This window comes from Balaenoptera acutorostrata, chromosome 19 (assembly GCF_949987535.1).
Source record: "Balaenoptera acutorostrata chromosome 19, mBalAcu1.1, whole genome shotgun sequence".
Lineage (NCBI taxonomy): Eukaryota > Metazoa > Chordata > Mammalia > Artiodactyla > Balaenopteridae > Balaenoptera > Balaenoptera acutorostrata.
The window spans coordinates 18,797,125-18,810,256 of record NC_080082.1 but is presented as its reverse complement, the minus strand read 5'-3'; the positions used below and the strand labels follow the sequence as shown (position 1 = coordinate 18,810,256).

The following is a 13,132-nucleotide window of genomic DNA, read 5'->3' as shown; positions in this document are numbered from 1 at the left end:
GGAGCTCCAGCCATCGCGCCTCGACTGGGCCACGGTTCCCTGGCTCACTGGTCTTTCCCAGTCACAGTATTCTCCTCAATAGTTCAAAATCTCAGTAGTTGGAAACCAGTCTATCTACCACACACTGGCCAGGGCGGCCCTGTAAAAGCGTACATCCAACGTAGATATTCTTTTGCTTAAAACCCTTGAGTGGCTCCCAGTGCATTTAGAACAAAATCCAAACACCTTTCCGCAGCCGACGTTGCAGAAGCCCACCCCTAGTCGCCCATCATTTCTTCTGCTCAAAGTGCTTCAGTCACTCAGGCTTTTGTCACTCTGCACCTTGTTCTTTACATCTTAGGACCTTTACTTGGAAAAGTTGGGGTAAGGATTCCTGAAATATGAGCATTGCACTTTCACAGCTTTTAACCTGGGTTATTCTGTAGGCCTCAACTTAGATGCTCTTTTCCTCAGAGAGTCTTTCCATAACTTTGTTATTCTCTTTCATAGCGCCCTGTATATTTCCTTTCTTGCCCTCAGGTAGTCTTTAATTGTATATTTATATTTATTCTCTTTCTCCCATTAGGGTCTGTAAATTCTTGGAGGACAAGGACAAGGACCTCCTCTGTATTGTTTACGATAGTCCTCTAGTCCTAATACAGTGCCTGGCATACAGAAGGTGCCTAGTAAATTTTGAATAAATGAACCAGACGTCTGCTCTGAAATCTGACTAGTAAAGCAGTTAGGGCTTGCAATGGTGATTTCCATTAACCGTGTGAGTTCACAGCTCTTGGAGAATGAGGAGGAGGTTAGAGTATCCTGAATCTGGAGTATGGGCTCCTTCTTGGAGAGGACAAGTCCTAATAATACGAGGAGATTCATACATAGAAGATGTTTAGTGTTCACCCAGAGAGGTTACAGGACATGGTTCCTGTCCTCAAGCATTTATTTAGACTTATATGAAACCAGTGACTTCTCTACAGATCTGAAAAGACATTGTGGTCCTAGTTACAGCCTCTGCAACATCACAGATGAAAAGGGAATTCCATAAATTACAGTTCTTTACTATACTCTTAACCTTTAAGTGACTTTATGGTTGATTCCACATGGACCACAGGATAAGGGTTTCAGGACTCTTCACAACGTGGACCCCACCAACATGTTTGACTCCTTGTTCAGTGAAACTTCAGCTAAACGGATTAGTTCACTGTGCATGATGGTCTAAGCCTTTCTAATCTGGTGAAGTGCTCTCTCCCTCTCCTCACCCACCTAAATCCTACCCATCTTTTAAACTTTTGTCTACTACAGCATTTGTTGGACACGGTTATCTAAAGCATATTACAAATTATGGTAGTTCTAGATACTCTGTCTTTTAATAATAAGTATTAGCAGAGATGTGCAGAGCTGATTGTAGCAGCGCTTTTCAAACTGTAGGTTGCAACCCTTTGGTGAGTTATTAAATCAATTTAGTGGATCGTGACCAGCATAAAAAATAAAAATTAAATACAGTGGACTATATCAGAGGGTCTTGCCTACAGGAAGACTAAGTATTGTTTTGTGAAACTTTACATGTGCGTGTGTATGTTGTCTCTCAAGGTAAAGCATATTTCTTACTGGGGTTGTCGGAAAGCTTGAGAGCCACTAAATTAGAGAATAGATATGCTGAAGTAGAGTTAGAGGTGGAGTTTTACTGAAGGACGAATTGACTACTTTGAACCAGTCCAGTGACTGCCTGAGTCTTTTCAGAAAAGATTGTTCTCCATCCTCTAGTATAAGAATTCAGTGTTTATTTAGTTTAGATAACTTCAAAAGAAAGTAACTCTTGCCAGTATAATGCCTTAGGAATGTTTAGGGTCCTGTGGAGTAGGAATTCTTTCTAAGGTTTCCTGACGATGGATCAGTGTTTATCAAGAAATGAATGGGAGTGTGGAACACTTGCTGTTTTCTGAATGGTAAGTGGGAGGGCACTGTGAGAGGCCATATCTGCTGAGAAGTACTTTCAGACTTTGAGCTTTGGTGTTTATCTCTCAGAAATAGATCTCTTTGGAGAAACAGGCCATATAAGATATGCATCTGGTGACATTTACTTGAAGGCTTTGGGTTTTTTTCAGATGGAGAAAGGTTTTTAAAAATTGTTTTTAAAATTGAATATGGGGCTTCCCTGGTGGTGCAGTGGTTGTGAATCTGCCTGCCAATGCAGGGGACGCGGGTTCGAGCCCTGGTCTGGGAAGATCCCAAATGCGTCGGAGCAACTGGGCCCATGAGCCACAATTACTGAGCCTGCGCGTCTGGAGCCTGTGCTCCGCAACAAGAGAGGCCACGACAGTGAGAGGCCCACGCACCGCGATGAAGAGTGGCCCCCGCTTGCCACAACTAGAGCAAGCCCTCGCACAGAAACGAAGACCTAACACAGCCAAAAATAAATAAATAAATAAAAATTAAAAAAAAAATTGAATATGGAGTGGATAAGTAATCATAAAAAATAGTGAGGCATAAAGAATGACAATATCATGGACACCTGTATTCCCACCACCCGGTTTTTTTAATTTTTAAAAATTTTTTTAAAAAAATTTATTTACCTTGGCTGTGTTGGATCTTCGTTGCTGCATGCGGGCTTTCTCTAGTTGCGGCGGGCAGGGGCTACTCTTCGTTGAGGTGAGTGGGCTTCTCATTGCGGTGGCTTCTCTTGCTGCAGAGCACTGGCTCTAGGCGCATGGGCTTCAGTAGTTGCAGCTCGCAGGCTCAGTAGTTGTAGCTCGCGGGCTTCAGTAGTTGTGGCGCACAGGCTTAGTTGCTCCGTGGCATGTGAGATCTTCGCGGACCAGGGCTCGAACCCTTGTTCCCTGCATTGGCAGGCGGATTCTTAACCACTGCGCCACCAGGGAAGCCCCACCACCCAGTTTTAGAAAAATAACAATACTGTTACTTTTGAAGTCCCTTGTGTGGCCCTTGTTGATTCCATCCTTTTCCCTTCCCTCTTAGAGGTAACCGCTATCCTCATTCCCTGCCATGCTTTTTAGTGTGATCCCTGAAGAATATATTGTTCTATGTTGAATAGTTATAAATTTCATATGAATGGAATCATTTGTATTCTGTGATTTGCTTCTTTTTTGGCTCAATGTTATATTCCTGGGATTAGCCATGTTTGCATATAGCTCTGATTTTATTTGTTCAGGTGAGGTTTCTTTGTTGGTTTGAATTGCTTTTTCTTTGTATTTTTCCTTAAACTAAGTGTTTACCTTTCTGAGGCAGTATTAGTGACACTCCTTTACCACCACCCCAATCTCTTTGTGTTCTCCTTTCCTTCTAGCCCTTTCCTTTGCTTTATTTCTCTTCTTACCTGCCTTCACCTGAGGCTGTACTCAGGTGCAGCTGTACGGCTCATTTGACCCTATTGAAATCATTGAGGACTGCTGAAGTTTCCAGATAGCTTTCTGAGTTTTTGTCTTAATAGTATTTGATGTTATATGCTGAATATAAAACCAAGTAACTCTGCTGGAAGGATTAAAATGCTGATTAACAAATATTTTCAGTGACTGTGACATTTTTGTCTATTTCTTGATTTCTTTTTTTTTTTTCCTCTACATTTTTGGGCATTACAATTTGAAGAGACTTCTGAGGATCAGACCTGTCTACAGGCAGCTGGCAAGGCTGCTTTTCTACGCTAACACTGAGGAGCTAATTGGCACCATGAAAGTCTTCTGCGGGCGGGCCAACCCAACCACGGGGTCTGTGGAGTGGCTGGAGGAGGATGAGCATTATGATTACCACCAGGAGATCGCAAGGTAACAAGGGTTTTTTCACAGTTGGCTGCAGCTGGGTGGGGCCCTTGATCTCAAAGCAGATGCCTTGGAATCCAGTCTGAGTGGGGAATAGGCTGTCACCCAGTGCTTCTGATCAGGGCAGGTGTTGGTCACCAGCAGGTCTGCTCAGTTGGGCAGGTTTGTGTGGGAGTTAGGCAAAGTTATGCCTGTGTGGAGAGTCAGACATTTTGTGGCAGCTGTACCAGAGTCCCCGAGGATCTGTCTTGTGGACCAAAGAGGACCCAAGGTTCAGTAGTAGTAGTAGTAGTAGAAGAGTTTATGAAATTTAATTATTTACTTGTGTCACTGAAATGGTGGCACATTTATCATATAGTTAAATTCTCTTTAATGGAAAAAGTGGGAAAAAATGAGGTTTTTTTTTCCTTTGGAGGGATGTTTAAAAGTATGTAAGTGCGTTACTGTTGTTTAGCAATCATTAAGTGCATATGACACCGTGCTAAGGCTGTGAATACCAAAATGACAAAGATAAGGTTCTCATCCTCAAAGAACATGCAGTTTTGTGGAATAGACAGACATATAAAAAATTATGACACCATGAGATAAAAGTCAGTGGAAATGGGCACAAAAGTACATGGAAGCAGCAAGAACCAGCTGGGCTGGGAGGGCGATATTTGAATGATTTCCTGAATCTGAAGGGAGGGAGATTGCTTTCTGAGCAGCAGGGATTATGTGCAAACTTCCAGATGAGCTAGTTTGAGGAATGGCTAGCCATGTCAGTGTGGCTGGAGTGTGGTGCAAAATTAGGGCTGTGGTGAGAGAGGATGCTGAAAAGGTAGGCAGGGGTCATGTTGTAATTGGTGGTAACAAAATGCAGGAAGAGGAACCTGATTGTATAAGTTCTAGTTTAGCCACTTCTTAAGCTACTTGACTTCTTAACATCAAGTAGCTTGACGTTGGCCAAGCTACTAAACTTCTCTGAGGATCAATGTAGTAATATATGCCTCATATACAGTATAACAGTATATACCTCAGTATAACAATATGTATATCTCATCATATAATACCCTTTTCTTAGGGTTATTTGATGAGCGAATGAAGTACAATGTCTGGTACAGAGTAAGGGCTCAAACACATTACTTTCTTTCTAAATATTTTGGATGTTATTTTCTGAGTGATTGAGGTGTTAAATGGGAAAGAAAAAAGATTAGGTTGCATTTTGGAACATTAAGCTGAGAGCAGTGTGGAAAGTGGGTTGGAGGGTGTGAAAACCATATGGGCATTTGGGTGGATATTGCAACCCCAAGGCTGAGAGAGGGGAGGTGGAGAGAGGAGGAAAAAGCTTTGCGAGAGCTTGAGTTTGGTAACTCATTGGATGCAGTGATGGAAGGAGAGAGAGAAAATTCAGTAAGCACCAAGATTTCTGGTTAGAGTGACTATGTGGATGGAACTGTTGTTCCTTGAGAAGAACACAGGAGGAATGGGTGTTGTTGGGGTGATAAAGATTAGGTATCTAGCTTTGGACATCCAGATGGAAATGCCACTGGGCAGATAAATATGGGTCTGGAGACAGTTTGCAGTTGTTAGAGTTGAAACTGGAAGAGATTGCAGGCTTTCAGAGATTGTGTAGAATGTGAAAGGTAGAGGGCTGGAGAAGGAATCCTGGAATAGCTGATGAGGCAAGACAACCAGGAGGGCATGGCCAGAGAGTAGAAAGGAAGAGAACGTTTCAGGAAGAGGGAGTGTCCAGCAGGGTCGGAGAAATCCTGGATGTTAGTGATGTGAGTGAGCTGGTGATGCTTAAGGAGAGTGATGTCAGTGGAGTCAGGGGAGTGAGTGGGTGGTGAGGCAGGGAAGATGGGGGAGTGAAAATGCCCCTTAAAAGGTGGAGAAAAGTAGAAAGGACCAGATTTCAACTAAACACTCACAGGTGGGTTCAAATGTTAAAAACCTTGGTATGCCATTAAAAAAAAAAAGAAGCCTTTGCTTTTGGTGCAGTGTTCCTCAAAATGTAGAGTATGAAATACCTGTGTCACAGGTGCCTGGAGCACCAGTTCAAGTGCAGATTTCCAGACTCCAGCTCCATCTTCTAGATCAGAAGCTCTCTGTGTGTATTGTGGGAATCTGCATGTAAAATAAGCTCTTCATTAATTCTGATGTCAACCCGAAGCTGGAGGTCCTCTGTTGAATGAGAGTGCCTTGACTCTCACCTGGAATTCTCAGACAGCATCTTTGGGCTGAGCCTGTTGAGTTCTGGGGGCTTATCCTGACCCTGCCAGAGATTTTTCAAGTTTTTGAATTACTACGATAGAAAACATGGATAAGCAGCTCTCCTCCCTGTAGTTTGGTGAATGCTTCTTAGTTGTCCCTGATGACAACTAAGGGAAAGTGCCAGGCATGATACCCTTCACATATACAGCAGGCATATACTTTCCCTTTCCCCGATTCCTCTCCCCAGTGTTACATGTGTGATCATCCCAATGTACAAATGTATGCAAGATTATGTAAAGTATTGGACACATCTGAGATGTTCCTGAGGAAAAAATCGTATGATGTACAACATGATCAGTATGCTAGGACTATGGAATTACTGTGACAGGGCTAACTATCAGCATTTTTAGTCTGAGATTCTTTACTGAAAATAAACATCTTTCTCTGAGATTTTTTCCTGCAGTACAGGAGAATGACAGTTTATAGCTCGGTTAAAATAGTTTAAAACGGGCCTGGATATTTGTTCCATCTGATAAAAGAATATGTTTATATATGTGAATATTCTCGTATGTTGATGTTTATCATTATTAGCAGAAGTTTCTGACCTGTCTTTTTATTTTTTTAGGTCATCCTATGCTGATATGCTGCATGACAAAGACAGGGTAAGTATAGAAGGAAACTGTTATCTTGATGTGGTGTTTGAAACTTTCCATTACAAGAAGGTTAAAAACTTCCCCCCGAGGCATGATGTTAGAATGATGCAGAGAGGCAGTACGGTGTAGTGGTTGGGAAATCAGGAAGCTGGGTGCTACTTCCTGCTCTGTTATTGACTTGAGCGTGACCTTGGAGAAAACATGGGATCTCTGCAGACCTCATTTATTAGAATTTACAATGAGTGGGCCGTACTAGCTGATTTCCATGATCTCTAGATAAAAATACTTTAATTACACAGTTTCACCTTGTATAGTCAGTTTGTAATTTTAAAATAAAATCTCTAGAGGTCACTGCAGACTGTATTTTGTAAAGCATATTTGGCTTTCACTGCAGAATTACATTTCAGCTTTTGTCCTTTGTTTCATCTGAGTTTTCTTTGTCTGTTTGAGTAAATGTTACAGTTCTGGTCTTATGATGGCTAGCAACCCAGGATTTCCTGGTCTACTAGAGTGCTTGACTAGTCAGCCTCATCCAGATGGTTCAGAAATTGGGAGGCTTGAAGGAGAATGATGCCGGGCTACACTTAAAAACTGAGCAGTGCACTGCAGAAAGATCAGGGAACATGGCAGGGCTGGTCATGAGGCTGTGTTGGTGGTGGTGTCTCCTTCACCCAGCCCTGGTTAACTGCTCAGCTTGCCTACTTCTTGGCAACACTATGACAGAAGGACCTCCTTCAGCACCATTAGTGTGTAGGCTCCACGGGAGGGGCCAGGTGCCTCTCTAATTTTCGTCAAATATCTGAGTGCCCTTGCTGAGCTGTTGGGGAATTACAGAATGTGGAACAAATATTGTTCCCGGCTTTTGACTAATCCTTTCTAGTTTAATGGTCTTCTTCTTGGACTCGTGGGCCTATGAGCCTCTCTGATTTTAGTGTCATCGCCATTGAGGGTCCTTCTTGACCCAGCTTCCAGGGGATTTGGACAAATGGCATTGTCATCCATCTGGTCAGCCAAGCCAGATGGCGCCCTTTTCCTTATCTGAGCCTGTAGTTAGTTGGTCATCAAATTCTGTGGTTCTTTCAACCCCATTGCCTGCTCAGCCGTCATTTACTGGCGTTGGTCCCTCTTCTCCTTCCTCTATACAGCAGCCCAAGGGGTCTTTCTGAAATGCCCATCTGACCATGTTACTCCTCTGGTTGAAACCCTTCAGTGGCCTCTCCCTGCTTTTGAGGTAAAATTCAACTGCCTTGGTGGAACATTCCTGACTCTTCATTATTTACCTCTAACTTCTGTTCTCCCCTCCCCAGTTCTGCACATGAGGAAATGGAGTCATAAGTTGCTGGTTAGTGCCAGAGTCAAGAAAAACATATTTCTTTATGCTTTTGCATGGTGCCTCACATTTTGTTGTTTTATATTATTTTATTTTTTTTAGTAAGGTTTTATTTATTTATTATTTATTTATTTTTTTGGCTGCGTTGGGTCTTCGTTACTGCGCGCGAGCTTTCTCTGGTTGCAGTGAGCGGGGGCTACTCTTTATTGTGGTGCGCAGGCTTCTTATTGCGGTGGCTTCTCTTGTTGTGGAGCATGGGCTCTAGGCATGCGGGCTCAGTAGTTGTGACGTGCAGGCTCGGTAGTTGTGGCTCACAGGCTCTATAGCACAGGCTCAGTAGTTGTGGCGCATGGGTTAGTTGCTCCATGGCATGTGGGATCTTCCAGGACTAGGGCTAGAACCCGTGTCCCCTGCATTAACAGGCAGATTCCTAACCACTGCGCCACCAGGGAAGTCTTGTTGTTTTAAAACACTTCCAGGGCTTCCCTGGTGGTGCAGTGGTTGAGAATCTGCCTGCCAATGCAGGGGACACGGGTTCGAGCCCTGGTCTGGGAAGATCCCACATGCCGTGGAGCAACTGGGCCCGTGAGCCATGATTACTGAGCCTGCGCGTCTGGAGCCTGTGCTCCGCAACAAGAGAGGCCGCGATAGTGAGAGGCCCGTGCACTGCGATGAAGAGTGGCCCCCGCTTGCCACAACTAGAGAAAGCCCTCGCACAGAAATGAAGACCCAACATAGCCATAAATAAATAAATAAATTAAAAAACAAAAAAACAAAAAAACACTTCCATTATCCCATAAAATTATTTCCTGTTTGTTTGTAATCAATCCTGGTACCCAACTCCCTGGTTGCCCCCGCCTGCCAGGCAACCACTGATAGGTTTTCTGGCTCTATAGTTTTGCCTTTTCTAGAAATTTCATCTAAATGAAATCATACGATATATAGTCTTATGTGTCTTTCTCCCTTCATTCATCATTTGAGGGTCATTCATGTTGAATGTGTCAATATCTATTCCTTTTTTTTTTTTTTTTTTGGCCATGCTGTGTAGCATGCGGCATCTTAGTTCCCCGACCAAGGATTGAACCCATGCCCCCTGCATTGGGAGCACGGAGTATTAACCACTGGACCTCCAGGGAAGTCCCAATATCCATTCCTTTTTATTGCTGAGTAATATTCCATTATATGGATATACCATGTTTTATCCATTTACCAATTAACAGACATTTGGATTGTTTCCAGTTTTTGGCTATTTTGAATAGTTTTGTTGTGAACGTTCACATATAAGTCTTTGTGTGGACATGTTTTCATTTCTTTCAGAAAATGTATAAGAGGGACTTCCCTGGTGGCGCAGTGGTTAAGAGTCTGCCTGCCAATGCAGGGGACACAGGTTCGAGCCCTGGTCCGGGAAGATCCCACATGTCGCGGAGCAGCTAAGCCTGTGTGCCACAACTACTGAGCCTGCGCTGTAGAGCCCACGTGCCACAACTACTGAGCCCAAGTGCCACAACTACTGAAGCCCGTACGCCTAGAACCCGTGCTCTGCAACAAGAGAAACCACCACAGTGAGAAGCCCGTGCACCGCAACGAAGAGTAGCCCCTGCTCGCCGCAACTAGAGAAAGCCCGCGTGCAGCAACGAAGACCCAAGGCAGCCAAAAATTAATTAATTAATAAAAAAAAAAAACTACAAAGTTAAATAATGTACACTTAACATACAGACCCAGCAATTCTACTCTTATACATTTTTTTTTAATTAATTAATTTATTTTTGGCTGCCTTGGGTCTTCATTGCTGCCCGTGGGCTTTCTCTAGTTGCGGTGAGCGGGGGCTACTCTTCATTGCGGTGCACGGGCTCTAGGCGCACGGGCTTCAGTAGTTGTGGCACGTGGGCTCTAGAGCGCAAGCTCAGTAGTTGTGGTGCACGGGCTTAGCTGCTCCGCGGCATGTGGAATCTTCCCAGACCAGGGCTCGAACCCGTGTCCCCTGCATTGGCAGACAGACTCTTAACCACTGTGCCACCAGGGAAGTCCCTAACTTTGTAGTTGTAATTTCCATTTTTTCTAATGGCAAATGATGTCAAACATCGTTTCATGTGCTTATTTGCTATCCGAATATCTTTTTTGGTGTAGTCTAGGGTTTTGAACATTAGGTAGGACTCTTGATTGATACTACCAATTGCCTTTTAAGAGGGCTCCAATAGTAGCTTTAAAGTTGTATAATTAATTTTATTGATTTATTTTGTATACAGCAGGTTCTTATTAGTTATCTATTTTATACATATTAGTGTATACATGTCAATCCCAGTCTCCCAATTCATCCCCACCCCCTGTCACTTGCCCCTCTTGGTGTCCATACGTTTGTTCTCTACATCTGTGTCTCTGTTTCTGCCCTGCAAAACGGTTCATCTGCACCATTTTTCTAGATTCAAAGTTGGATAATTAACAAGTGATAGCTAATTTAATGGGTGTTATTAATTTGGAACATATGTGGGCCCTGGTTTACTGTTGAGGATGCTGCTAATTAGGGTTCTCAGGTGATCAGCTCACTGAAACTCCCAGGCCAGCTCCCAGTCCCACTCTCTTTCTTGTTACCCCACAGGCACAGCTACACAAAGAAAACTGTGCCCTCCTGCTTTTTGGAGATATAGTGTATTTGATGCTCATTTTCCTAGTTCAACAATTCTAACAATTACCATCCTGTTTTTTTTAACTTTTCTTTTTCTTTCATCGTGGTAAAAAGCACATAACATAAAATGACATACTGATTTTATCCAAAGCATAAATGCAGTTACTTTAGGAGTCAAATATTTCTGTGAGGCTTATTGTGAAAAATAGCAGTCCCAGGCTTCCCTGGTGGTGCAGTGGTTAAGAATCCGCCTGCCAATGCAGGGGACACAGGTTTGTGCCCTGGTCCGGGGAAGATCCCACATGCCGTGGAGAAACTAAGCCTATGCACCACAACTACTGAGCCTGTGCTCTAGAGCCCGCGAGCCACAACTGCTGAGCCCATGAGCCACAACTACTGGAGCCTGTGCGCCGAGAGCCCGTGCTCCGCAGCAAGAGAAGCCGCCACAATGAGAAGCCCGCGCTCTGCAACGAAGAGTAGCCCCCGCTTGCTGCAATTAGAGAAAGCCTGTGTGCAGCAACAAAGACCCAACACAGCCAAAAAATAAATAAATAAAAAATAATTTCTAATAAATAAATAAATAATAAAATTGGGTAGGCAGAATACACACACACACACACAAAAACACGTCTTTTAAAAAAAAAAGAAGGGACTTCCCTGGTTGCGCAGTGGTTAAGAACCCGCCTGCCAATGCAGGGGACACAGGTTCAAGCCCTGGTCCGGGAAGATCTCACATACCACAGAGCAGCTAAGCCCATGAGCCACAACTACTGAGCCTGCACTCTAGAGCCCACGAGCCACAACTACTGAAGCCCGTGCATCTAGAGCCCGTGCTCCACAACAAGAGAAGCCACTGCAGTGATAAGCCCGGGCACTGCAACGAAGAGTAGCCCCCACTCACTGCAACTAGAGAAAGCCTGCGCTCAGCAACGAAGACCCAATGCAGCCAAAGATAAATAAATAAATAAATAAATTTATTTAAAAAAATAAAAAAGCAGTCCCCTGGTGTATCGTCCCCCAGACAGTACCTTTTAATGGTTACCCTCAGAGGCAACCTCATTCCTTTTCTTTGAGCTGTTTCATGTTTACTTCCAGTTCTGAATAACTATTATATATTGACTTCCCACTGTGAGAGCTGAGAGTTTGGTGTTCTTTCAGCTCCTCCTTCCCACTCGTTCTCCTTTTGTCCCAATGTAGTTATAATTTTTGCTAAATTAATATTCAGTGTTTCAGTAGGCAAGTCACTTAAATTCTTTGTGCCTCTGTTTTCTCATCTGTAAAATAGGGATAACGATAATACCTCCTTTTGAAGGGTTGTGATGAGGTAAACACATAAATGTGCGTGTTAGTTAAAATCATATGTTGACTTTATTAGACATGTGTAAACACTGTTCACAGTTGAGCTATGTGATATACTTTGATTGCTTTTTCTTTCTTGAATAACTCTTTATTAGTAATTATCTTATTTTTGCTTTGTTTTCTTTCTTTTTTTTTCTTTCTTTTTTGGCCACGCCTTGCTGCTTGCAGGATCTTAAGTTCCCCGACTAGGGATTGAACCCACGCCCTCGGCAGTAAAAGCGTGGAGTCCTAACCACTGGACTGCCAGGGAATTCCCTTGCTTAGTTTTCTATGTACTCATCCTTTTATGCCCAGACTTTCTCCCAGTAGTATAAATTTCCTTTCTGAAGGAAAGGTCAAAACAATCAGCTTATTCTGTCAGTTTCATCTTCTTGGAGATTGTCTCTGGGATCATTTTGCCCTGCTCCAGTCTAGACTGGGTGGGTGCCTTCTAGACCTGCTGTGTAGCTGTCATCCTGGGATTCTTGTTTATTGTCTGTAGACTTCCTTCATTCCTCTTTTTTTATTGGGTCCTCTGTTTCCTGGATCCCATGTATTCCTCTTTGGTTTCCTCCCTCTTTGGTGAAGCTCATCCTTCCTCACTTTCCTGTGAGAGGGTTCGTGGGAAGTAAGGTTTTTGAGACTTGGCTTATCCAAAAACTTCTGTATTCTATCCTCACACTTAAGGCTGGATTCTAGTTTGGAAATCACTTCAGAATTTTGACATTATCACTCCATTTTCTTTTTAAGTCTAGTACTATTTTAAAGGCTTTGATATTTTAAAGTCTAGTACTATTCGTGTTCTTTAAAAGAACCTTTTTGTTATAACATAGACACACAAAACAGTATAAAATGTATATGTATAGTTTAAAGAAGAATAATAAAACAAATGCTCATAGACTCACTGCTCAGCTTAGGAAATGGAACATTACCATTACTCGGAATTCCTTATGTGTTCCTTGATTGCATTTGTTTTCCTCCTTCCAGAAGTTTCCACTGTCTTGAATTTTGTGTCAGTTACTCTCTTGCTTTTCTTTATAGTTTTACCACCTACTACATGTCCTTAAAATATAAATTCTTAGTTTTGCCTGGTTTTGAACTTTACACAGTGGAGTCATAATGTGTTTACTCTTTGTGACTTGTCTTTTTGCTCAGCATTGTTTTTGAGATTCATCCATTTTGCATGTAGCTGTAAGTTCATTCATTTTCACTGCTGTACAGATTCCATTGTGTAAAT

At 42.9% G+C, this 13,132-nt stretch overlaps 1 protein-coding gene across 4 annotated transcripts in view; it reads left to right on the top strand.

The window, feature by feature from the left end:
- PRMT7 (protein arginine methyltransferase 7) overlaps window positions 1–13,132 on the top strand; it is a 51,259-nt gene that overhangs the window by 450 nt on the left and 37,677 nt on the right. For 3 of the 4 annotated variants that reach the window (XM_007198174.2, XM_007198173.2, XM_057533830.1), the window contains exons 2-3: window positions 3,589–3,764; window positions 6,577–6,613. In XM_007198174.2, the coding sequence (XP_007198236.1) occupies window positions 3,589–3,764; window positions 6,577–6,613 (213 nt within the window). Of the gene's footprint in view, window positions 1–3,573; window positions 3,765–6,576; window positions 6,614–13,132 lie in introns of all 4 variants that reach the window. The other variant, XM_057533831.1, reaches the window with a different exon arrangement.